Source organism: Anser brachyrhynchus (genome assembly GCF_964034855.1).
Source record: "Anser brachyrhynchus genome assembly, chromosome: 18".
Taxonomy (NCBI): domain Eukaryota; kingdom Metazoa; phylum Chordata; class Aves; order Anseriformes; family Anatidae; genus Anser; species Anser brachyrhynchus.
The window spans coordinates 398885-421211 of NC_137711.1; the positions used below are offsets into that span (position 1 = coordinate 398885).

General features: G+C 67.0%; 5 protein-coding genes across 10 annotated transcripts; 2 read left to right on the forward strand and 3 right to left on the reverse strand.

Moving 5' to 3' along the window:
• Positions 1-43: 43 nt before the first annotated feature.
• Positions 44-8459, reverse strand: TMC6 (transmembrane channel like 6). 2 transcript variants are annotated; one of them, XM_080560899.1, is made up of 21 exons: positions 8148-8459; positions 7238-7345; positions 6894-7012; positions 6512-6640; positions 6215-6373; positions 5990-6095; positions 5814-5910; positions 5451-5705; positions 4956-5146; positions 4723-4867; positions 4305-4460; positions 3880-4055; positions 3651-3732; positions 3201-3298; positions 2967-3062; positions 2222-2297; positions 1888-2021; positions 1251-1427; positions 1000-1078; positions 756-834; positions 44-638 (listed from the first exon to the last, which is right to left on the reverse strand). In XM_080560899.1, exons 2-20 carry the CDS (start codon positions 7291-7293, stop codon positions 763-765), a joined length of 2403 nt encoding a protein of 800 aa, XP_080417025.1. In that variant the 5' UTR covers positions 7294-7345; positions 8148-8459; the 3' UTR covers positions 44-638; positions 756-762. The 2 variants fall into 2 exon arrangements, with proteins under 2 accessions (XP_080417025.1, XP_080417026.1); XM_080560900.1 differs by lacking the exon at positions 8148-8459 and having other exon boundaries at positions 7238-7519.
• Positions 8460-8508: 49 nt separating this feature from the next.
• Positions 8509-10890, forward strand: SYNGR2 (synaptogyrin 2). Of its 2 annotated transcripts, none has more exons than XR_013940702.1 (4): positions 8509-8687; positions 8871-9180; positions 9269-9583; positions 9703-10890. XR_013940702.1 is itself a non-coding variant. In XM_080560932.1 (4 exons), the coding sequence occupies exons 1-4, from the start codon at positions 8583-8585 to the stop codon at positions 9898-9900; spliced, it is 681 nt and encodes a 226-aa protein (XP_080417058.1). In that variant the 5' UTR covers positions 8523-8582; the 3' UTR covers positions 9901-10890. The 2 variants fall into 2 exon arrangements, 1 of the variants encoding a protein (XP_080417058.1); XM_080560932.1 differs by having other exon boundaries at positions 8523-8687; positions 8871-9108; positions 9444-9583.
• A 317-nt stretch (positions 10891-11207) lies between these two features.
• TK1 (thymidine kinase 1) lies at positions 11208-14366 on the reverse strand. Its single transcript, XM_080560933.1, has 7 exons — positions 14205-14366; positions 13936-13967; positions 13730-13843; positions 13564-13657; positions 13139-13228; positions 12934-13053; positions 11208-12812 (listed from the first exon to the last, which is right to left on the reverse strand). Exons 1-7 carry the CDS (start codon positions 14268-14270, stop codon positions 12654-12656), a joined length of 675 nt encoding a protein of 224 aa, XP_080417059.1. The 5' UTR covers positions 14271-14366; the 3' UTR covers positions 11208-12653.
• Positions 14367-14549: 183 nt separating this feature from the next.
• On the forward strand, positions 14550-18251 carry AFMID (arylformamidase). 2 transcript variants are annotated; one of them, XM_080560923.1, is made up of 11 exons: positions 14550-14788; positions 14868-14958; positions 15047-15151; positions 15262-15310; positions 15496-15581; positions 15655-15727; positions 15983-16080; positions 16593-16671; positions 16847-16982; positions 17441-17545; positions 17786-18251. In XM_080560923.1, exons 1-11 carry the CDS (start codon positions 14753-14755, stop codon positions 17813-17815), a joined length of 888 nt encoding a protein of 295 aa, XP_080417049.1. In that variant the 5' UTR covers positions 14550-14752; the 3' UTR covers positions 17816-18251. The 2 variants fall into 2 exon arrangements, with proteins under 2 accessions (XP_080417049.1, XP_080417050.1); XM_080560924.1 differs by lacking the exons at positions 15496-15581; positions 15655-15727 and having other exon boundaries at positions 14616-14788.
• Positions 18252-18553: 302 nt separating this feature from the next.
• Positions 18554-22029, reverse strand: LOC308179987 (uncharacterized protein). 3 transcript variants are annotated; one of them, XM_080560906.1, is made up of 8 exons: positions 21849-22029; positions 21509-21636; positions 21270-21353; positions 20489-20713; positions 20112-20297; positions 19880-20017; positions 19539-19731; positions 18554-19434 (listed from the first exon to the last, which is right to left on the reverse strand). In XM_080560906.1, exons 1-8 carry the CDS (start codon positions 21986-21988, stop codon positions 19287-19289), a joined length of 1242 nt encoding a protein of 413 aa, XP_080417032.1. In that variant the 5' UTR covers positions 21989-22029; the 3' UTR covers positions 18554-19286. The 3 variants fall into 3 exon arrangements, with proteins under 3 accessions (XP_080417032.1, XP_080417030.1, XP_080417031.1); XM_080560904.1 differs by having other exon boundaries at positions 20489-20577; positions 21849-22027; XM_080560905.1 differs by having other exon boundaries at positions 20489-20577; positions 21509-21633; positions 21849-22026.
• Between the last annotated feature and the right edge of the window lie 298 nt (positions 22030-22327).

A 22327-nucleotide genomic window follows, 5' to 3' on the forward strand; every position in this document is an offset into this window, starting at 1 on the left:
GGCAGAGCTCCTGCCTCCCACAGAGCTCAGACGCACCCCGAGCTGCAGGAGCACCCTTTAATGGCTGCTTGGCACACCGTCCCCACACAGCCCGCCGGTGGCCCTGGGCGCGCCTGTCCTGGGGGCTGCAGCGGTGCCTGGCAGCCCCCGGCCTCCCTGCCGTGGGGACGGGACACTGCCGGTCCCCTTCCTGAGGCAGAAAACCTCACTGTCCCCCTTCCAAAAGGCTTCTGGAAGCAGTCCAGAACCTGCTTTCGGGGCTGGCAGGGCTGACGGTAGGAGGGGAGTTGTTTACAAACAGGGCTCTGCTTGCAAGCCAGCGCCGCGGGGAGCTGTGCCCCTGGACACAGCAGCAGGGCTCTGGTCCTGTCCCTGGTCCTGCCCCGGTCCTGCTGTGCCTGCCGTGTCCCCGGTGGCAGTGCCCCCAGCCCTGTGCCGCAGCATCCCCGGGGAGGCGTTGGGTGGCGTGCCCAAGTCCATCCTTGGCCGCTGCAGGCCAGTGGAGGGAAAGCTTCCCCGGCACGCCAGGCCCCGCTGTTTCCAGTGCCATGCTGTGGTGGCTTAGAAAGAGTGGCCAGATCCAGCCTCTGGCAGTGAGCTGTCCCGGTCTGTCTCGCTCCTTCCTGGGGACTGTGACACTAAGAGGAGAGAGACAGTCTCTGTGAGACGCTGAGGGTCCAGGGAACGGGGTGAGCCCCCACCCTGATGTCCCCTAGCACCCTGACAGCTGCCTCTCCCCTTTTTCTGGGCCTTACCTGGGGCTCAGGCACATCTCTCTTTCTGCTTGCAAATGGAGTGAAGCTTGTGAATGAGAAATATTTTATCTTCTCCCTCCTGCAACAGCAGAGATGCCGCAGTGAGCAGCCCCGTGGGACGTGCTCTTGCACCTTTGAGGCAGCAGCACTGGTAGGGCTGGAGCCCGGATCCAGCTGCCCCGGGGCTGGGGGCTGCAGGGACAGGGGCTCAGAGCCCACCGGGCAGCAGGCAGAGCTCACGCACGTTTGCGATCTGCTCCTTCAGCAGGCAGATGATCCTCTGCTGGCCTCTCACCACCTGGATGTTGAAGTAGGTCACGGCTCTGCAACGACAGGCACGATGGGGATGGTGGCACCGACAGGTCCCTGGGGCTGGGATGCTGCACCCCTGCCCTGGGCCAGGAGGGACACCCCAAGTGCCAGGGCCACGGCAGTGACAGTGGGACCCAGAGAGTGCGGGCGTGGGTTTCAGCCTCGGATCCTCCCCATACTCACAGCAGCACCCCGGACAGGAAGAACAGGAAGAAGGTGTTTTCCACCAGGTACTGGTGGAGCCAGGTGAGCCAGGTGATGTTGGGGCTGGACTTCTCCAGCAGCTTTGCCCAGACATTCACAGACTTGTAGATGGTTTCCAGCCCCTGGAAGGGGCCACAGGTTTCTGACGGCTTCACTCTGAGTGGACAGAGCAGTGGGGTCAGTCGGATGCTGTTGAGCGGGCGATTGTTGGGTTCTGGGCGGCCCAGCTGGCCAGTGCCCCTAGCTCAGGGCACTGTCCTGGCTCTCGGGGCAGGCTTACAGCCCCCCAGGGGCCAAGCCTTGCCCTGCTCCCAGCAGGGGGGGGTCCTCATCCCCTTGCCCAGCACTGAGGAGCATCTGGGAACGGCCGGGCTGGGAGAAGGAGGCACACACCAACGGCTGCCAGGCCACATGCAGTGACTGGCAGAGGGCAGCACTTCACTGCCTGGGACAGTGCCCGCAGCTGGGGACACGAGCTCACAGCCCTGTGCAGGGTGTCGTGCACTCTGCATGTGGACAGGGTGCAGCAGGCACCATCTCCCCGAGCTCCTCTCCTTTGCTGGGGCTGCCCCTAGCAGCAGGCAGCTCTGTGCCCTGTGGTCTGGCAGGTACTCACGACCAGATGGTGTAGGAGATGAAGACGGCAGTGCCCAGGAAGGATGGGAAGCAGAGCAGGGTGATGAACACAGTTCTCATACGAGAAGCTTGCCAGGGCTTGCTGGGGGCCTGGCAGTTCTGCATCAGGCTGGTCTGGGGACAAGGAGCAGAGAGCTGCGTGCTGCCGCCTCCCACGAAGTGACCCCAGGAGCGAACGCAGGGCGGCTGTGCCCTCCTGTCCCCCCGTCCAGCAGCCAGGTGAGCTGGGGCACCCCAGCAACACTTCTGCCCTCACGTGAGGACAGCACTGCCCACGGTGAGGATGCAGCGGGAGCTGCGGGGGTAGCACTCACCTTTTTGATGTAGAACAGCAGCAGCAGCTTCAGCACCTGCACAGCTGACAGGAGCGGTGCGAAGAGAACACCCAGCCTGGAAGAGAGGGAAATGGGACTGAGCCCCATGGGGACTAACGGTGCTCAGAGCCACGAAAGGATCAGGACAGCAATGCCAGCTGCAATCCGGCTTTCATAAAGCAGAGAGCCAGCACCCGATGCCCTGCGCTGGGTTTGCTGCACAGCCTGGGCTTGTCGGGGCTGGGCAGCACCTGAGAGTTCACTGACCCCTGGTGCATTTACAGCCTGTCTGCCAGCTGTGCTGCCGGTGCAGAGGCAGCAGCACACATCTGGACCTCTGGCTGGGAGTTGTGCAGGGTGGCGTGAGGCTGGGGGCTGCAGAGGGGAGCCCTGAGCAGCGAGTGCCATTAGGGTGTGGACAAACGAGGGGCTGCACATGCACCAGAACCTGCTCCTCCTCCAGAGCTCTGGAGGGCACCAGCTGGGCAGGTGACACTGGACTGGTACCAGGACACTCCACTGATGGCTTTCGCCCACCCTTCCACGGCCAGACCTCCTAGTGTGTGCATGTGGCTGCACGGTGCCAGGGCTGTGACCACGGTCTGCCAGGCTGCTGCTGCCTTTCCCTTGTCCTTCCCGTGTTGGCCGGGGGGGTCTCTGTATGCTGCAGGGCTCCCAGGCAGTATCAGCACCGTGTGGCATTTGCCAGCAGAGGACGAGCCACACCAGGCTGAAGATGTCTCACCAGGTCAGGGTCTGCCCGTAGATCAGCTCCAGCACGTTTCGGGCAATGTCAAACTCAGGCCTCTGCTTACTCTTCAGTCTCTTCTCTGAGATCAGCCTGGGGAACGAGAGGAGCTCTGCTCTGACAGCCGCTGCAGGAAGCCGGGCACCCGGTCTTCACTCTCTGGTGGCTGCAGAGCCGCCCCAGCAGGAGAGTGGGGCCGTGCTGGGGGGGACCCCTCCCGGGGCACGTTACCTCCAGACCAGCTCCCCAAAGATGGTGTCCAGCAGGGTGAACACGAAGTCCATCACCATGAAGCGATACAGGTCCTGCCCGACACACGTCTCCCAGCACTGGGGAGACAAACACGGGTGGTACGAGGCAGACAGGGAGGTTTCTCCCCTGCCATGGCTCCCCCATGGGCTGTGAAGGGCTGGGTGGCCTCTTCCTCTCCCACACACCTCTCCCTGGCTGTCCCAGCTTTGGGGTGTCCCTGCCCGGCTGACTGCCCCTCTCCCCACCAGTGGTGCCAGCGGTGCCGCCCAGCAGACCCCGTGCTGCCAGACCCCTGACGGTGCTGGCACGGCAGCCTTGGCTTTGCTCCACACTCCCCGGGCCAGGGACAGCCCGGGTGGCGCGTCCCCAGCCAGCTCTGCTCGGCAGAGCCTGCCCCCACATTGCCCCACATCGCTGGCCAGCGCCGACCTCCTCGTAGGAGCAGACGACTCTCCGGCTGAGCCACTGGTAGCAGAGCAGGCCGAGGACCACCATCTTCAGCAGGAGGTTCCTGGAGAGCAGCAGCGGGGACAGGAGGCCCTGAGCCCTAGGCAGAGGGGCTGAACCCCACATATGGGGGGTCCCCCGGCCCCAGGACCTCTCCCCACAGCGAGCCCATGGCTGGGGGGCTCCCCTGCCCCATCCCCAGGCAGCCTACCTGCAGATGGCCACGTAGACCTCCACCTCTGGGGAATCCTGCCTCTCCCATGTCGCCAGCAAGTTGTAGAGATGGGGCATCAGCGTGTTGAGGAGCGACACGGTGAGGGGCAGGACCAGCAGGATGCCTTCCCGCTGCCAACTGCTGCCCGCCAGGGCTCGGTGCTCCTGCTGAACCTGGAGAGCAGGCGCCTGGATGAGCGCGACCGCCTGCAGCCCAGCGCCTTGGGGCTCGCTGTGCCGGCCGTGGGATCAGCCCCTCCGCGCCCAGCCGTGAGCACAAACGCTGGCAGCAGGAGGGAGGTGCAGCAGGGCTGTCCCTGCCTCCTCCGGCTGCGCTGCCCCCCAGGTCAGCCTGGAGAGCCCTGCCTCTTCCCCGCACGCCAGGCCAGCAGAGCTGCGGTGCGGCGTGGGGGCTGCGCTTACCGCGTGCATGTGCTCCGAGAAGTAGTGCACGGCCACCACGCAGCCCAGCACCGTGCTCAGCGAAAGGACCCAGGCCAGGAGAAGGACAGCGACGCGCCCCAGTCGCTGGCAGAGGCTCAGGGGGCAGGAGCGGGACCGCCGCTCGGCCAGCAGCTCCTGGAAGACAGCAGTGCCAGCGGAGCTGCTGAGCAGCCCGGGGCAGCTGAGAACATGTTCCAGGTCCACCCCTGGTGCAAGAATTTATCTGGGTGGGACCCAGAGGGCGCCGGACAAAGTCAGGGTGCACACGATGCTGCAGGACCCCCCCGTGCAGTGGGGAGCTGAGCCCCGTGGCCTGGGCTGGCTCCTGTGCACGCCTTCACCTTCCCACCACGGGGCGCGGGGCGCACACGGACTGAGCTCCAGCCCAGCTCCTCACCTTCAGCTGGGTGCAGATGTTCTCACACTGCAGCTTCACCGAGCGCCTCTGGATCACCTTGAAGTCCCATGCACAGAAGACTTTGATGGCCAGGTCCCCCGCAGAGCTGCCCACACGGTAGCTCTCCCCGAAGGAGTGGTACATGCTGCAGCAGGGGGGCAAGGGGTGGCGGCAGGGGCTCAGGGCTGGGCAGCCAGGGCACGGCCGGCAGGGCTGGGGCGCTGCCGACTCACCTGTACACCAGCAGGATGCAGGTGGCAAAGAAGGAGACCCCAACGGTGAACAGGTAGGCCAGCGGCATGTTGTAGGGGAGTGGGGGGGCCGCAGGGGCGGCCACGCTGCCGCTGAGGCTGGAGGCAGAGGGGTCATTGAGGGTGATGTTGCCGTAGTAGCCGTAGTACAGCAGCGAGTGAGTGAAGTAGCCCTGCGGGAAAGTGCACAACAAGGCCCGCGGTGACCTCAGTGGTGCCCGCGGCTCCCTGCCCAGCCTGGCACGGGGCACAGAGCATGGGGCAGCATCGGGCACCCCCCTTCGCACCCCCAGTGCTGGTGGGCCCAGGGCTCTGGCTGTGCGAGGGCAGGGCCCAGGGCATTGCTGCAGCAGGGGACGCAGGGCAGGGACCAGGGCATCGCCACGATGGGAGACGTAGGGATGCAGGGCAGGGACTGGGCTAGGAGCATCTCCCAGTGCAGGGAGGCACAGGCAGTGACGCGCTGGAGGTGCTTACCGCTCCTGTGAGGAGCTCAAAGCCAGTGAAGGACTGCTGGTTGGCCTTGGCAGGGGGATACGCAGCCTGCAGGGCCACTACGAAGACCAGGAGGATGAGGAATGAGAAAACGTTGAACATGAGGAGCGTCTTGAGGAAGAGGAAGTAGGAGAGGACGCTGGAGCCGAAGCGGCCACCGATCTGCTTCAGGGCGTAGTGCCAGGGCTGTGCAGCGGGGAGCAGCGCGAGGAGCCTGTACCAGAGGTGCCGGCAGCCCTGCGGAAAGGGAGCCTGGTGAGGGCACCGGGGCTGGGGTCCCCGCGGCAGCAGAGCCCCTGCCACCCGCCTGCTCCGGCTGTGCCGGCCGCCGCGCTTCAGACGTACGAGAGCGACGTAGTCCTTGGACCACCCGCAGGGAGACGGGGCGGCTGCGTGGTGGGCGCGCAGCCCCAGGGGGCTCCTCTGCTCGTTCAGCTCCCGCCTGCCCGGCAAAAAGGGGGGGGTGTCAGGGGGTGGCTCCGTCTGCGGGACCCGCAGGGGACTGGCGGGGGGGGACCTACCGGAGGGCGCGCTTCTCCGCCAGGCTGAGGGGCACCGAGAGCAGCATGTGGCTGCGCTGGCTGGGCGAGAGGCTCAGCAGCTCCTTCGCCAGCAGGCTCCGCTTGTCTGGGGGCACAAGGGGCTCAGTAGGACACAGCTGGCTGGGGCGCAACATGCCCGTCCCGAGCCCTGGTGCGGGGACGATGCCTGGCTCTGCCTGCCCCCACCCCGACGGGAGCTCTCACCTTCCAGCGTGGCGCGGGCCGGGTCGGTCTCCAGGTCGTACTGCCGCAGGCTGGGCCGTGCCGCGCGGCTGAGCTGCTGCAGGGACGGGCGGCTGCTCCGGCGCCGCAGCCGCGCCGTGCGGTTGTAGTACTGGGAGATGATGGCCCCGCGGCTGCGCCCTGCGGGTGGGAGCAGGACACTGGGGAGGGCGGCCGCAGGGAGAGCAGGGCATGCTTGCAGCAGATGGGAGAGCTCCCAGCCCGGTGTAGCTCGGGCAAGGGTGGCTCCGGGGGGCCAGAAGGGCAGGCGGCACTCACCAATGGTGCGGCTGGGCATGCTGGCGAGGATGCGCAGGGTGGTGGAATCGCCCGGGTGCTGCTCGCCCTGCCCAGGTTCCAGCCAGGCAGAGGCAGAGGCGTCTGGGGGGGCCAGGTGGGCTGGGTGGCCTGGGGATGGGGGCGGTGAGAGCTGGGGTGCTCAGGGCCCAGAGGCTGGGTGCCCACCCTGGCACATACCCTCCCTGCAGCCCCCCATCCCTGGGGATGCTCCTCTGTGTCCCCAAAGGCTGGTCCAGCCCGGTCCCACAAGTGCCCTGTCTGTGGCAGCAGTGTGAGCCCCAGGTGGGACTGCGGACAGGAGGCAGCCCTGGGTACACATGCTGTCCCCATCCCACCCCCCGCTGCGACTGCTGTGCTTTACCTCTGCCCCTCTCCTGCAGCTCCAGCTCTGTGCCCGCCTCTGCCAAGCTGCTCTGCTCCTGGATGAGCTGGCGGAAGGAGGTGTGCAGGGCTCCTTCATTGTCCGGGCTCAGCTCCTGGCTGCGGGGACACAAAGCTCAAACCACCAGCCTGGCGCTGGGGATGGAGCCCTGGGAAAGCCCCCGGCACCAGCCCAAAGCCGGGTGGTGCTGCCCAGCAGCTGGGCCGCGCTGCAGCCCCCAGCTGAGGCTGCAGGATCCCGCAGGATCCCACAGCATCCCACAGACTGAGGGCTAGCGAGAGCAGGGCTCGGGGAGTGGAAGAGCAAAGCAGACCCGCACTCACTTGTCGCTCTCGGTGTCCTCAGAGACGTGGAGGGTGAAGGGGGGCGGCTGGGACATCCTGCTGGGGCCGAGCAGCCTCCGCAGCACCCGCAGCCTCCTGCACGACGTCCTGCCACAGCAAGGGGAGGATGTCAGCACAGCCCCGTGCCGCTGGCGCTCACGGCTCCCCTGCTCCTCGCCCCCCTGCTCCTCGCCCCCCTGCTCCTGCGGCTTGTCCAGGGCGCGCCGGGTCCCTCCTGGCCTCGGGACGGAGCCGGAGCTGGGAGCCGAGGGGCCGCGGGGCTCGGCCGGGGCTCAGCCAGAGCCGCGGGGCGCCACGGCCCAGAGCGAGCTGCAGCGAGGGCAGGAAGGAAGGGAGGGAGGAGGCTTTGCGCGGAAGAAAGCGGGGCCGGCGCTCCTGGGAGCGGGGCAGGGTCCCGGCTGCAGCTCCCGGGGCACGGCAGCGCTCCGCGGCAGCCCCGAGCCCTCCCGCAGCGCGGAGCATCCCGCCGCGGACCCCCGGGCAGAGCCGCCGCTGCCCCGCGGCTGGGGCTGGGAGCCCGCAGCGGCCCCGGCGCTGGGCTCGGGGAGGGCCCCGGCGGCGGCGGCAGCCCCGGAACCCGCAGCCCCGTCCCGAGCCGGGGGCTCCCACCCGCCCCGGGGCAGAGACCTCGACCCCCTCCCAGCAGCGCGGCCGTCGGGAAAGCGGGGCGAGAGGGGCTCGGCAGGCGGCGTCCCCCTCCCCTCCCCTCCCCTCCCTCTCCCTTCCCTTCCCCTCCCTTCCCTTCCCCTCCCCGCCCCGCAGCAGCCGCCGCCGCCCCGCGCAGACAAAGGCTCCGGGCAGGAGGCGGCGCCGGCGGGGTCCCGGGCCTCCCGCGCCCCCGGCTGGGAGCCGCCCCCCCCCGCGATCCCCCCCCGGGCCCGGGACCTACGGGAGCGCCCCTCCGGTAGCAGCAGCCGACGCAGACCCGTCCGGGCGCCCCGGCGGCGGCTCGCGTGGGCGCGGAGCCCCGTCCCGCAGCGCTCCCGGTGCAGAGCCCCGCCCGGGCCGGGGGGGGTCGCGCTCGGCAGGAGCCGTGGGCGCGGGGCCGGTTCTCGCGGCGTGGGCGCCCCCGGGGCCGCGTCCCCCCCGTCCCGCGGGACTCGCTCAGGACGGAGCCCGCGGCTCCCGTGGGTGCAGAGCCCCGCCGGCCCCCGGGAGCCCCCCCCCCGCAGCCCCGCTCCCCCCGCCCCGGGCCCCGCCCGCCCCGCGGGCGGCCCCGTCCCGTCGGGGCGGGCAGAGCCGGCCCAGCAGGTGGGAGCGCCCGGGCCGGCCCCCCCGGGGCGGCGCCGCGCAGGAGCACCGGGCAGCGCGGAGCGGCGGGGCGATGGAGGGCGGCGGCGGCGCGTACGGGGCGGCCAAGGCCGGCGGCGCCTTCGACCCGGCCCGCTTCGTGCAGCAGCCGCAGGTCCTGGCGCGGATCGCCAGCGCGGTGAGTCGGGACCGGGGGGGGCGGCACGGCACGGCCTTCCCCTTCCCCTTCCCCTGCCGCGGGCCCTGCCCGTTTCCCCTCCCCTCTCCCTTCTCCTCCGGCCCGGTGACGGGGCATCCAGGCAGCCCCGGGGGGGGGCCCACCGGCCCGGTGCGGCCCCCGGACGCCCGCTGTCCCCCGCAGGTCTTCGCCCTCATCGTGTTCGCCTGCCTGGTCGGGGAGGGCTACACCAACAAGTCCAGCTCCCCCGATCTCTTCTGCATCTTCAACCACAACGAGGACGCCTGCCGCTACGGCATCGGCATCGGCGTCCTCGCCTTCCTGGCCTGCATCTTCTTCTTCATGGTGGACGTCTACTTCCCCCAGATCAGCAACGCCACCGACCGCAAGTACCTGGTGCTGGCAGACCTCGGCTTCTCGGGTACGGGCGCCCCGGGGCAGGGCCGTGCCTCCTGCAATGGCCGCCCGCGTCCCATGACGTGGCCGCCGCTCGGTGCCTGGCAGAGGGAGCTGCTCCCGCTGGCACGGTGCCTGCAGGCCACGCGTTGCCAGCCAGAAGTCCTCTGGGGAGCCGGAGGTAGCGGCGTGCGGGCGCCTGTGCCGGGCCGTGCACCTCCGCTGCCCTCCAGCCCGCCTCAGAGGCAGCCGGGGGCCGGCTGCGAGCAGGATCCGGCCGTGCTGCGCTGCCTGCGGCTGGGGATCCATGGGGACCCGCGGGACGCAGCGCCTGCCGCTCACGCTCGCTTCCTCCCGCAGGCCTCTGGACGTTCCTCTGGTTCGTCGGCTTCTGCTTTTTGACCAACCAGTGGGCCTGGACGCAGGCTAAGGACGTGCAAATCGGGGCTGACTCGGCCCGTGCCGTTATCACCTTCAGCTTCTTCTCCATCTTCTCGTGGGTGAGTGAGGCCCGGCGGAGCCCGGCCCTGCTGGCAGGGTCTGGGGAGCAGCGCCTGGCCCTGCAGCCGGGGCCGGCCTCTGCCTGGGCGCCTGGCTCTGACAGCCCTCTGCTCTCCAGGGCCTCCTGATCGCCTTTGCTTACAAGCGATACAAGATGGGGGTGGAGGACTTTGCTCACAGCTACGTCGACCCCACGCCAGAGGTTTCGACTCCCTACTCCAGTTACCCCAACATCAGCCACGACAGCTACCAGCAGCCGCCCTTCACCCAGACCGCGGAAGCCTCGGAGGGTTACCAGCCGCCGCCGGTGTACTGAGCCCTGGGCCGGGCGGTCCGGCGGGGACGGCTGTACAAGTGCAATTTTCTCTTGTGGGGTGGGAAGGAAGGGACCTGGAACTTGAACGGGGAACGGGGCAGGAGGGTGGCAGCTGCTTTGCGTGGAAGCCACCAGGCTTTGGTGCTGGGGCAGAGGAGAGGGCCTGGCGCTTGTGGAGCTGTGAGCTCCCCGCCGTGCAGCGGTGATGGGCGAGTGCCGAGCAGGACCCGCTGCGCGCAGCGAGCTCCTCTGGGTGGGTTTGGTGCGCGGGGGCCGGCTGAGCTGCAGCCCTGCTGTTGCCCCTCTGGGAGGAAGCGGTGGCGAGCACGGCCTGCGCCCCTCCTGGCACTGCTGGCTGCAGTCCTTCAAGTGCCGCCTTCCACTGCTGTCGTGAGCGTTACGTCCCCAGCTCAGCTGCCTGACACGGTTCAGCTCCTGCCTGCCACTGGGTTCGCGTGCCTTCCTCCCCTCCCTCGGCTGCTGCCGGCTGAGCTTGATGCCAAAGTCCCATCTTCTGAATATGCACCCTTGTGCTGTGCCTTCCCCAGAGCCCGCACGGGAGCAGCTGGTGCTCAGATGACATTTTTTAGGGTCTGTGGGAGCGGTGGGTGTTGGGCTCACAGCAGGGCCGTGGCCCCGGTCTTGTCACAGGTCCAGGTGCTGCCAGGGAAGGTCCCCCCGGAGCACCCTCCCTGCTGACTCCACGCAGCCCCCTTGCCTCTGGAGACACGAGGCTGTCACCCTGTGTCCCGCATGCTGCTCTCTGAGCCACGCTCTGCTCGGCAGCTACTGTCCCCGAGCTGAGGCCACACCGTGCCTTTGTGCTGGGCCTGGCGGGCTGGCTTGTCTCAGGTTGTTTGCTGCTGTGCCTGTCGTGAAGCTGTTCCCAGCAGCAGCGTGGGGTATGCGAGCTGTAGCTGCTGGGGCTGATATTCAAACATGCCTTTGTTTGTCACTGTAGAGATGGAATAAACTTTTTCACCTAGCCACCACCTGCGTTTCTTCTCTGAGGAAGCAGAACCAGGTTCTTCCCCTCTGCCCCAAGAGTCCTGGCTGGGGGTTCCAGGAGGGGAAGCTGTGGAGCCCAGCTGCCTGCTGCACCACAAACACCACTCACGCCAGTGCCTATTTTTAGCAAGCCCTCCTGCTCCTCGTGGACAGCTTAACAGACAGTTTGAGCAGGCAGCTCCTACAGCACCCGTGTGACCAGCCTGCCAACACATGCTGCTGCTTTATGAGCACTCATTCTGCACAGGCTGCTGAGTGCAGGAACCTGTGTACCCGACTACTCCAAAAAGACAGACGTGGGCAGTTTCAAGTTATTTATTAACCCAGAACAGTAGTACTACTGCCTCCCCTCGTCCTTAAGGGGAAATCCCAGGCCTGGCAGTGAAGTGCTTGTGAATACTAAAGCCGTAATTGCTTCAAGTTATGCAGAGCAAGAGAATTTCAGGCAACTCTTGAAACTAACTTGGCAGGCGCCTCCTGCTCACTAGTGTGTAAGTAAACAAGCACTGGAGAGAGGAGTCTATTTGAGCATGGAGATCTGACCAAATCAGCCTGACCAGAACCAAGAGCTATTGCTTGGAGCTTGAGGATTCTGACTTACAAGAAAAAGCACTTTTATGAGAAGTTAAAAAAAAAAAAACAAAAAAAAAAAACCTTCCAGAAGCTGGGTCAAGCAAAGGGGGGAAGAAGGAAGAAGATCCTTCAGTTACGTTACAGCAAAGGAAGCATCAGGCTCAAATTTTTGGAAGGCTCAGGAGGGAGCTGGATATGTGACCTAGAGTCAAGAACCATCTACTCAAAGTAGAGACCCTCTTCCAGGTAGCTGGATCTTCACAGTAACTGTAGCCCAATCCTTTACAAATTAAGTCCTGAGCCTCCAAACCCTCCACAGGTAACCAAGCATTGTGAAGTGGCAGCACTTGAGCAAAAAGCCCTGATTTTAGAGAGGTGACTCTTCCTGAAGTGGTATATTTCAAAAGGAGTCTGTTTTAACACGCAGACTATTAGTAGACTCCACACTTTTTAACTTCAAAGGCTAGAAAGAGCCTAGAAGTCAGGCTGTCAAGTCAAGCCTTCCTTCTCCCCTCTTCTATTTTAAAAAACTTGCAAGACATCTCCAGCAAGTGTAACAGCAAGCTGGCAGGCTGCACACAATTGTTAAGAGACTGTTGAGGGCCAGGCTGCTGCTGTGTGTCAGCTGACGTTGTGCCACAGCTCTATGGCAAGGAAAGGGTCATCTCAGACTACATTAAAAAGGAAGTGGGTTTCAGATACTAAGTTACTGTACAGTGTCTTAAGAAACCTGGAATTTAGCAACAGCACAGGAGAGAGAAATGGTTGTGTCCACAGGCAAGTGACCCAGTTACCAATGGCCAGTCTGAACGCATGCTGGGTCCAGGCGAGCAGACCACAGCTATGACAAGCTACCGATGCCCTGCAGCCTGGCTCAGCGCGGCAGCTTTCCAGTACCTGTTTGTGTGGCAGCATCAGTCATTAAAACTCTTTTCCGTGCTCTGAGAAAGGAACTCCCTTTTAGTCAGACTCCGTCGTCAGCTCCCCCCTGGCATCAGGTCCAGCTGATCCTGGCACTTGGCGCAGAGGAACCGCAGCCTGGTTTAGCAGGCAGAGCTATGATACTTTACAGTTTTGCTAAAAGCAGGGGAAGCCATATCTGAAGTCTGGGAGCCACAGCATTTGGCTTCTTCCCTCGTTCCCCCCCACCCCCCCTCACCAAAGCCCAGCAATCAAGAAGCGAAGATCTTTCGGGCGGCAGGCACATCCAGCTGCTTCACCCCCATGGGCACGTTCTCTTTGTTGTCTGACCCGGGCTGCTGAGGCCGCTTCCTGAAGTAGCAGGCTCGGCAGACGGAGTGGTATTTGTCTGCTCCTCCGATCACTTCAACCTGGCAAGGACATGGGAGGAGGGACGCTGCAGGGCTCATCTCACCCGAGGAGATCCCTTCCAGGCTAGCAGGGCTAGCAAGATAAAACTAGTGAAGTATTTTCTGTTTCAAGGGAACTCACCTCCCTCTCTGCTCCCAGCCTCTTTGTGTAGGAGGCCTCTCGGTAGCACTCCATGCAGACAGCGTTCAGCTTCACCACGCTCTCAGCCAGCGGGACCAGGTTCAGGATGCTCCCAAAAGCCTGTGCCAAGACAGGGGCGGTTCTGTTGGTTGGGTTCCATGAGGCTCCCAGTACAGCTACTGTACTAAAAGAAGAAATGCTTTACCTTTCTCTGGAAAGTTCCATCGAGAGCAGCAACAATGACAGTTTTCCCAGCATTAGCCATCTTCTCACAGAAATCCACAATGTCTGGGAACTACAGGAGGCACAGAAACAGCAGGTTCAGGAGGAAGGGGCAGCACTTCACTCCAGATCCAGCAGTACATGCCCAGACAGTAGCACGGGCCACAAAGAAAATGAGAGCCATGCTGCCTATGAGAAAATGAGAGCTCCTGAAACGGAGAGCCTCTGTCCTCGGCCTGTGGGGACTAAGGAAAGGGAAGGGTTTGACTAAAATGAATATCGTCTAGCAGGATCAAACTGCCCTAAGGCGTTTGAGCATAAAGCAGAGGATTCAGGCCTCCTTCACAGGGCGTCCTGGCAGAGACTGGAGTGCAGAGCACCCAGGACTTCCCTTGGCCATGCACTTACGAACTGTCCCTCATCAATGCCGATGACCGTGGAGCCCAGCGCCTCCTGGTACACGTCCCTGAGGAGGCAGGCGGGGAGCGCCTCCATGGTGTTCCTGCGGGGCAGGAGGAGGAGGTGAGCCGGGCGGCCGGGCTGCGGCGGGGGTCCTACGGCCGCAGGGACTCACCGGTCGTGCGTGGAGACGCCGGCGGTGCCGTACCGCGTGTCCTTGGCGTACTTCACCAGCAGGCACCGGTACTGGGCGAGCTGGAACCGCCGCACCCGCCGCATCAGCTCCGTGCTGCGGGACACAACCGGTCAGCGGCCCCGCTCCCTGCCCCTGCCCCCGCCCCGCTCCCCGCTCCCCGCTCCCCGCCCCGGTCCCGGCCGTACCTCTTCCCGGAGAACATGGGCCCGAAGATCACCTGCGGGCAGAGCCAGACGGTCAGCCGGGCCCCGCAGAACCCCGCCCCGCCCCGCCCCGCCCCGCCCCGCCCCGCCCCGTCCCGTCCCGTCCCGTCCCGTCCCGCCGTCGCCCCGCGCAGCCCCCGCGCCCTCCCGGTACCGATCGGACCCCCGGGGACCGACCGGGGACCGACCGGGGACCGACCGGGGACCGACCGGGGACCGACCGGGGACCGGGCGTCGCGGCCCCGCCGCACCTGGATCTGCCCGCGGGGCCGGCCGGGCGAGCCGGGCTGGACGCCGGGCACCGTGAGGCAGCTCATGGTCCCGCCGGGCCCCGCCGCGCGCCCAACCGGACGCGGCCCCGCGCCCGCGCGCCGCCCGCCGGCCAATCCGCGCAGGGCTGGCGCCCGCCGGCCAATGGGGGCGCGGGCGGGAGAGTTCGTCCGGGGCCCTCCCGGCGGGCCCCGCGCGGCGCGCACAGCGTCGGCGCCGTGCCCGCGGGGGCGGGGCCGAGGGGCGGGGGCCGGGGGCCGGTAGGGGGCGGGGCCGAGGGGCGGGGCCGAGGGGCGGGCACGGAGCGGCCCCGAGCGGCCCCGGCACGGCCCCGAGTGGCCCCGGCCCCGACCTCGACCCCAGCGGGCAATGGCCCCGGGGCGGGACCGGCACGGCCCGGCACGGCACGGCCCGACACCGACCTGACCCCGGCGGCCAGGGGCAGCGGGCGGGCACGGCACGGCCCGGGACTGCACGGCTCGGCTCGGCTCGGCGCTGCACGGCCCGGCACGGCTGAGGCGGCGGCGGCATGAGCCGGGGGCGGTGGCGGGACATGGCCGCGGAGGTAACGGGGCGGGCAGCGCGCGGTGCCGCCGGCCCGGCCCGGCCCCCGCAGCCGCCGCAGCCGCCGTGTGGGCCCGCAGGAGCTGCAGCAGCAGTACTCCCCCAGCCGCTGGGCCCGCCGCCTGCGCGGGGACGCCGCGGTGCGGGCCCACATCGAGGCGGTGACCGCAGGTGAGCGGCGGCGCCCGGCGCCCGCCCGGTGCCGCCGGGGACAGCGGGCCCCGAGGTGGCGGCGCTGAGCCTCCCCCCGGCCCCGCAGGAACGCAGCGGGCGCGGGCCGGCACGCGGAGCTCGCTGCACGTCCCGTACGGGGAGGCGGACGGCGAGAGGCTCGACATCTACTTCCCCGCGGAGCCCTCCGAAAGTAGGTGGGGGGCCGGGGGGGCGGCGGGGCCGGGCCGGGGCCTGCCCGCAGCTCACCTGTGCTGTGCCGTGTCCCGTCCGTGCTGTCCCGTGCCGTGCCGTGCCACGCAGCCTTCCCTGCCTTCGTCTACATCCACGGAGGCTACTGGCAGTGCTTGAGGTAAGGCGGCCCCTCGGTGAGGGCTCCCCTGCGGGGGGAGCTGCCGGCCCCGCTTTTACCTCTTCTCCTGCGGAGAGCAGCGTTAAGGCCGGGCTCGCTCCGGGTGTTGCGGCCCTGTGGACGCCCCCAGCCCGCCCCGCAGGACGCCTGCCCCGCAGCGTGGCTAGCTTCTCCCCCCCCCCCAGTAAGGACGCGTCAGGTTTCGCAGCCCCCCCGCTGGTGTCGCGGGGCGTCGCGGTGGTGGCGGTGGGTTACGACATAGCTCCCAAAGGTAGGCGGTGTCCTGCTGCGGCCCTGACTCCCCTCGCTGGCCCGGTGCCCTCCTGACCCTGCTCTCTGCCCAGGCCACATGGACGCGATGGTGCTGCAGGTGCGGCGCAGCCTCGCCTTCCTGGCGAAGCAGTACTCCGGGATCAGGTGGGCAGCACACGGCCCCCAGCGTCCCTGGCCCCCAACGGGATTGGGTAAACGAGCCCTGAGCTGTAATAAAACCTCAGTGCCTCAGGCTGAGTGCCGGGCAGCACCTGTCCGTGCTCCTTTGTCACTGCAGAAGGGCTTATTTGATGTACTGGGAATTGTGGCCACGCTGCAGCCTTTGGGGCTGTGCTGCTCCCAAGGCAGCATGTGCTGTGCTGCTTCTTCCCGTGTTTGCTCACGGCTCCTTCTCTTTAGGGGTATTTACTTGTGTGGACACTCGGCAGGGGCTCACCTGGCAGCTATGGTGCTGTGCACTGACTGGACGGAGTTTGGAGTGGTTCCTGATATTAGAGGTAGTGCCTCCACAGACCTCTGCTCCCCCTGCTCTGGAAGGCTGGTGCTCAGCACCGGGGGGCTGCACCGGGCCATCTCCTGCTTTCCTGACCCAGCTGCGTGGCTCTGAGCTGCCAAGCCACAGGGACACGTGGCAGTGGGGTCTGCTCCCTGCAGGGAACTTTGCCAGCCTGCTGGCAAGGAGGGGCCTGGGGAGAAATTCTGTCCAGGGCAGGGCTGCAGGTGAGCTGGTGTTTGCACCTGGACACGGCCCTCTCTGCCGGCTGTACCAGCTGCCAGAGGCAGCCAGCTCTGCAGTCTGTAAAGCTGAGTGAGATGACTTGACTCAGCTGGCTGCAGCCCATGGGTGCTGGGGGACAAGAACCCGGGCTCCTGGGCAAGCTACCCTGGGGGTATGTGCCAGCAGCACTGCCAAGAGCCAAGGTCTTCCTCTGCCCTTTGGAGGCCCGGGACGTGGGCGTGAGGAGGCCTGAGCTGCGGGGCCACTCACCCACCCCATCTGTGCCTGCAGGAGCTGTTCTGGTGAGCGGTTTGTATGACCTGGAGCCCATTCTGCACACCTACGTGAACGATGCACTGAACATGAGCTGGTGAGTCTGCCCACTGTAGGGACCGCGCTTGGGAAGGGGCACAGGCAGCCTGTGCGTGCGTGTGGCTTTGGGCAGTGCAGCCCCTGGGCAAACAGCAGCAGCCGTGCAGCCTGCGCTGCCCATGCCCGCGGAGTGGAGCTCTGGCAGCCTCGGCACTACAGTGTTTCCTCCCCAGGGAAGTGGCCCAGAGGAACAGCCCCATGCTGTGCATCACACAAGCAGTGCCTGCGGCTGCAGCCTGTGAGGTGCTGGTGGCTGTGGCCCAGCACGACTCCCCGGAGTTCCGTAGGCAGTCGCAGGAGTACAGCCAGGTGAGCCCCCGCAGCGCCTCGCCCAGCTCTCTGGGGATGCTGCGTGGGCTGTCCTGCTCGGTCCTGTGCTTCTCCCTCTGTTGAACCCTAAAGAGAAGGGGGCTCTGGCTTGGAGACCTCTGGGCTGGCAGCGTGGGGCAGCAGAGGAGCAGGGCTGGCGGCAGAGCAGTGCTGCGTGGCTGCCTGCTGTGCTGAGCCTCTGCTGGCGCCTGCTTTGGGAAGGATCCTCCGCCTGCTGCCGGGCCGAGCTCAGGCTCATCCAGATGCCCCTGATGAGGCTAAACTGGGGTGAGGTGCTCTTGTGCTGTATCAGAGCGGTATTTCTGCGGCTGGGGTGATGGCTGCTGTCAGCAGGGGAGGATGCTAGTCCTTGATGAACCATCGCTCCTGCTGCACTCCGGGGCCTGATCAGGGTCCGCTCCCCCGCGCTGCCCCGCGCTGGTGCTCTCTCCCCACAGGCCCTGCGCTCAGCCGGCTGGTCTGTCTCCCTGCTGGATCTTGCCACCGTGGATCATTTTGACATAATTGAGAAGCTGTCGGAGGACACCTATATCCTCATACAGGTAAGGGGAGGAGCCCCTGTCCCCTGCAGCCACCATCTTTCGCTGTCCTGAGCACAGCTCAGCTCTGCGGGCCAGAAGGGAGGGTGGTGGTGATGTGCGCTTCCCCTGCCTCGTGGGGCAGTGCGGGGCTGCTGCGCGGGGCCTGGCTGTCGCCTGCAGAGCTTGGAAAGGGGGATTGTTCCCCCGGATTAGGAGCAGTGGGGCCAGGCACTGTTCACAGCATTTGGTTCCTCATCCCAGGTCATTCTGAACATGATTGCAAGAGGTTGATGGCATGTTGGGAGCAAACTGGAGATGGAAACCACAGCCCTGTGCAGTGACGGGCAGCCTCTGTACCCTGCTCTGCTCCATCCTTGTTCCAGCCTGCTGGGTCTCCTCTGGTGGCACTGGGTGGCTGCTGCCCCGGACACCCCTCTCTAAGGGCTCTCTCGGGCAGATGTGCCTCCTCTGCTCCTCCCAGCCTGCCACCAGGCAGGGGGGCTTGCAGCAGGAGAGCACCAGATACCACTGCCGCTCCCCTGGGCTGATGTTCCCTCACCGAGGTGCTCCTGTGCTTTGGGGCTGTCCTTGGGGCTGGGCGAGCTGCGGTGCGCAGGGCTGCAGGCCTGCTGGGGGCCTGTCTGGATGACCAGATGATGCAGTTTGCTCCCTCAGGTTGCCTTAAACTGCTGATTGCCAATACAAAATAAAATAGGAATAAACGCTGCCTGGGTGTAAATCTTCCAGGGAAGGTGGCGCTGTGCTCAGCTATCGAGTACTCTTAGCTGATACACAGAGCAGCTGCCCTCCTGCAGAGCTCAGGTCCTGCAGAAGGGCTTCTCGTGTGACAGTCCTGGTCAGGTACGGATTGTGGTGCTGTGGTGAAGTGGCGTTGGTCCTGTGGCTGTGAGACACTTGCGTGTCCTCAGGTGCACTCACCCTTCCATGGGGACCTCTGTGCTATGAAAATATCCCGGCTACACAGCAAGGGGAGGGAGCACCCTTGGGAGAAAATACCCTGCACAGCCATAGCATTGCCAGAACACATTTATTTAGACCCCAGTTAGAGCAGCAAGAACTGAGCTGAGCACACAGGGCTGCAGAGAACGCTTCCTGCCCTGATATTCCTGTGCAGCCCAGCCCCTACGGCCCCAGATGCTGGGGTGCCCGGGGCGGGGGGTGCCTGGCTCTGCCTCTGGGCGCTGTGCGGGCTGAGGACCAGAGAGTGCTCAGATGATGTTTGCTGGGTGAGAAGCTGCCTTGGCAGGGCCTGGATGGTGGTGTGGGCTGCGGGCTCCCCTCTGTCCCCAGGGCATGTCTGGGAAGGAGCTCCCAGACATCAGGAGCCGTGGTGCTCGCTCGGGAAGCTGTGACCTGCGCTCTCCCAGGGCTGGGCTGGCACACTGGCTTGCGGGGCGGCAGGCAGGGGCGGGTGGCTGTTGTGCTGCAGCCTGTGGGGAACGTGCCTGGAGCACGCTGCGGGTGGTCCCGGCCCCTTTGCTGGCTGCCCCAGCCTGAAGACCCGCCTGTTGCCCCCCGCTGGGGCTGGGGGAGGCACGCTCCCATCCGGGCTCAGTGCCCCGCTGCACTCGGAGGCCCAGGGCCCAGTCCCAGGGCCAGCCTCTCCTGACACTTCCTGGCCACAAAGCCCAGCTTGTTCAGTGCCAGCTCGGTGTCGTGGGCTGAGACATCGCGGTGCCAGACCGCGCGCAGCGTGTGTGCTGACCAGGGGAAGAGCAGCACGCTGACGGCGTGGCCTGTCTCAGCCACCTCCTCCTCGCTCACTGCCCGCATGTACGTGCAGAGCTCTGCTGGAGACGGCCAGCCCCCCGTCACCGCCACCATCACCATGTTCGTCTCCACGGCCGGGAGGCTGACGGAGCACAGAGGTGACTTCAGCTCCTGGATGCCTGGGGGAGGCACGGGCTGTTAGGCTGCCAGCCCGGTGCCTGGCTTCCCCGAGGGGAGGCTGCTCAAGCCCTGCCCAGGGCCCGCTGCCAAGGGCCCGAGATACCTCGAGCGAAGCGCCGGGCGTTGCTGTGGTCTCTGCGCAGCGTTGCCTCTGCCTGCTCCAGCCCGACGCGGGCAGCGGCTGCCAGCACGCCTGCCTGCCGCATCCCTCCGCCCAGCAGCTTCCGCACGCGCCAGGCCTCCGCCACAAACGCCCGGCGGCCGGCGAGCACGGCCCCAGCCGGGGCGCCCAGGCCCTGGGGGTCCAAGAGGGTGGTCTGAGCACTGCCCTGGCCCAGCCACGAGCTGGCGCGCAGCCCCTGCCCCGTGCCCCGAAGGAGGGCGAGGCCGCAGCTTGTGCTGTTCCCGTTCAGCCCCAGGAGCTCCCTCCTTGCACGAGCTCACCTTGGAGAAGCACAGGGACACCGAGTCGCAGTGCTGGGTGATCTGCGCCGGCTCCACGGCCTGGGCCACTGCCGCGTTCATCAGCCGCGCCCCGTCCATGTGCACCCGCAGCCCGTAGCGCTCCGCGAGCCGGTGAACCTGGGCAGGGGCCGAGGAGCCGCCGGTGCCACCGTGAGCTGCTGCCGCCAGCCCCTCCGCGAGCCCCTCCGTGCCGCCCGCCGCCGGCTCCCACCTGCTGGAGGTAGGCGAGGGGCAGCACCCGGCCCCCCGCCGAGCTGTGCGTGTTCTCCAGGCAGATGAGCTCGGGGCGGGGATGGTACCGGCTGCCGTGGGCCTCGCGGACGGCCAGCTCCAGCTGCTCCAGGTCGAAGGTGCCGTCGGGCAGGTCCGGCAGCGCCTGGGAGTGCACCCCGGCCACCTGCGCCCGGGGAGCAGAGCTGGGGGGGGCCGGCCCTGCCCTCCCCGTCCCCTCTGCCCCTGCTTCCAGCGCCAGCCCCGGGCCGGGCCGGAGCCTTCCCCCCGGCCCCGGCAGCCAGAGGAGGGCAGCAGCAAGCCGCCGTCCCCGCAGGGAGCCCCGGCGCCGCGCTGCGGCCGGAGGCCGGCACCTACCTGCGCCGCCCCGCCGTGCTCGTAGACGTGCAGGTGCGCCCCGGCGCCCAGGAGCAGCTGAGCCCCCCGGCGCTGGCAGTGGCACATCACTGGGGCACAGAGGGGCCGTGAGGGCGCGGCGTGGCCGCGGGCAGCCCGAGCAGGGAGGTGCAGGCTCGGCTGGGGATGCCCGCGGCCCTGCGGCTCCGGTGCCTGCCGCGGCACCGCTCTGCAGCAGGACATCTCCTGCGGGACGGGGGGGGGGACCCTGGGAGAGCGCTGGAGGTGGTCTGAGCGTGGGGCCTGCCTGGCAGGAGGCAGGGGAGCAGGGCAAGGATGGGGAGCAGCTGGGGGGGCCCTGCCCGCCCTCCCTGCCTCGTACACGCACGTGGCCAGAGCTGGAGCGGAGCCCACCCTCACCCTCCCTGCAGCACACAGCAGAGCCCTGCTCATGCGCAGGGCAGGAAAGTGAGCTGGGTAAAGGTTAATGGAGCAGGAGGATGGGCGAGCATGGGTGCCCTCTCCACCAGTAAGGGGTTTGGTCATCCGCAACGGGAAGCAGGACAGCGGCTCTGGGGTCTGGCCAGAGTCACACTGCACTGCTGAAGCTTTTGGTTGAATGGGCTGAGCACAACAGGAGAGGCACCCAGCTGAGCAGGAGCACCGAGCTGCCTTCTCCACCGGGCTCTCCCCTGTGGCCATTCGGATGTGACACACCTGGAGCTTTCTGAGCAAGACTGCGGCTCTCCCAGAGAGGAGTGAGGCTGGGGAGGGAGAGCTGTACTGAGCTCTGGGCGCTCACCTGCAATGAGGTTTGCCATCGTGGCTGTGGGTACAAAAAGGGCTTCTTCCATCCCTAGGAACCTTGCGGCCAGGTGCTGCAGCTCTGCATGGAGGAAAGGCACAGAGAGCCTGTGTGAGAGGGAGGTCTGCCGGCCCTCGGAGGGGGCACTGCAGCCCCAGGACCCACAGGCCTGGCCCCCTCCCCAGCCCTGGCCCCACTGCCCCTTGCAGCGCAGGAGCAGCTTCCCCCGTGCTCACCATTGACCGTGGGATCTTCGCCATAGTCATCATCTCCCACGGCAGCCTGGGCCATGGCACGCCTCATCGCCTCGCTGGGCTGGGTGACGGTGTCGCTGCGCAGGTCCACCACGTGCTGCGGGCACCTGCTGGGGACAGCGGGGTCCCTGCAGCTGTGCCAGTCCCTGGGGACAGGCCTGCCCCTCGCCCCCATGCCCTGCACCAAACCAGACCCCGCAGCAGTGGCTGTGCCGAGCTGGGCCTGCACCAGCACCTGCTCTGAGAGGGTCCAGCGCAGCCCACCCAGGCGGTGCTGAGCCCAGCTGCGACCCCCAGCCTGCCGCCAGCCGCCTGCACGCACCCGAGGGCCGCTCCGCCCCGCGCCAGCCACGCATCGCCCCCGGCTCCGGTGCCCCCATTCGTTGTGCTGCCGCGGCGGGGCCCCGCTCCACGCAGCCAGGCCCGGCGGAGCGCAGCGCCCGCGCCCCGCACCGCCAGCATCGCCGGGACCGCCGGGACGGCCGGGACCGCCCTGCCGCAAGGGCTCCCGGGGCGCGTAGTCCATGGAGGGACAGGCTGTCCTGCACCGCTGCCTGCGGCCCAGCCGGCCACGCTCCCTGGCGGGGCTGCAGCGTGGGAGGCACCCTGAGGCCACCCAGGCCATGAGGGTGGCAACCCGGGGGACAGCTGAGGATGGCGGGTGCCCTGCTCCTGCCTCACGGGCCCCCGGGCACCCCCTGGGGCTGGCTGAGTGGACGCTGGTGCCCTGCAGTGCCCGGCGCTCTGCAGATCCTCCCCATCCTGTGCCTCTGCGCTGTGCCTGTGGCCGCTCGGGTGTCA

What these genes read in the sequence shown, in the direction of transcription:
- TMC6 (XM_080560899.1), bottom strand. Translation starts at nt 7,293, where the DNA reads ATGTCCCAGCCGCCCCCCTTCACCCTCCACGTCTCTGAGGACACCGAG. An exon ending in GAGGACACCGAGAGCGACAA is followed by an intron (nt 7,013 to 7,237) that starts GTGAGTGCGGGT and finishes GTGTCCCCGCAG; the next exon opens with CCAGGAGCTGAGCCCGGACA. An exon ending in TGCTGTTCTACATCAAAAAG is followed by an intron (nt 2,022 to 2,221) that starts GTGAGTGCTACC and finishes CCTTGTCCCCAG; the next exon opens with ACCAGCCTGATGCAGAACTG.
- SYNGR2 (XM_080560932.1), top strand. Translation starts at nt 8,583, where the DNA reads ATGGAGGGCGGCGGCGGCGCGTACGGGGCGGCCAAGGCCGGCGGCGCC. An exon ending in TGGCGCGGATCGCCAGCGCG is followed by an intron (nt 8,688 to 8,870) that starts GTGAGTCGGGAC and finishes TGTCCCCCGCAG; the next exon opens with GTCTTCGCCCTCATCGTGTT. An exon ending in GGCAGACCTCGGCTTCTCGG is followed by an intron (nt 9,109 to 9,443) that starts GTACGGGCGCCC and finishes TTCCTCCCGCAG; the next exon opens with GCCTCTGGACGTTCCTCTGG.
- TK1 (XM_080560933.1), bottom strand. Translation starts at nt 14,270, where the DNA reads ATGAGCTGCCTCACGGTGCCCGGCGTCCAGCCCGGCTCGCCCGGCCGG. An exon ending in GGCGTCTCCACGCACGACCG is followed by an intron (nt 13,658 to 13,729) that starts GTGAGTCCCTGC and finishes CCTGCCCCGCAG; the next exon opens with GAACACCATGGAGGCGCTCC. An exon ending in GGCTGGGAGCAGAGAGGGAG is followed by an intron (nt 12,813 to 12,933) that starts GTGAGTTCCCTT and finishes TGTCCTTGCCAG; the next exon opens with GTTGAAGTGATCGGAGGAGC.
- AFMID (XM_080560923.1), top strand. Translation starts at nt 14,753, where the DNA reads ATGAGCCGGGGGCGGTGGCGGGACATGGCCGCGGAG. An exon ending in GGCGGGACATGGCCGCGGAG is followed by an intron (nt 14,789 to 14,867) that starts GTAACGGGGCGG and finishes GTGGGCCCGCAG; the next exon opens with GAGCTGCAGCAGCAGTACTC. An exon ending in CCCCGCGGAGCCCTCCGAAA is followed by an intron (nt 15,152 to 15,261) that starts GTAGGTGGGGGG and finishes CGTGCCACGCAG; the next exon opens with CCTTCCCTGCCTTCGTCTAC.
- LOC308179987 (XM_080560904.1), bottom strand. Translation starts at nt 21,988, where the DNA reads ATGCTGGCGGTGCGGGGCGCGGGCGCTGCGCTCCGCCGGGCCTGGCTG. An exon ending in AGCACGGCGGGGCGGCGCAG is followed by an intron (nt 20,298 to 20,488) that starts GTAGGTGCCGGC and finishes CCCCGGGCGCAG; the next exon opens with GTGGCCGGGGTGCACTCCCA. An exon ending in TGTCCCTGTGCTTCTCCAAG is followed by an intron (nt 19,732 to 19,879) that starts GTGAGCTCGTGC and finishes TTGGACCCCCAG; the next exon opens with GGCCTGGGCGCCCCGGCTGG.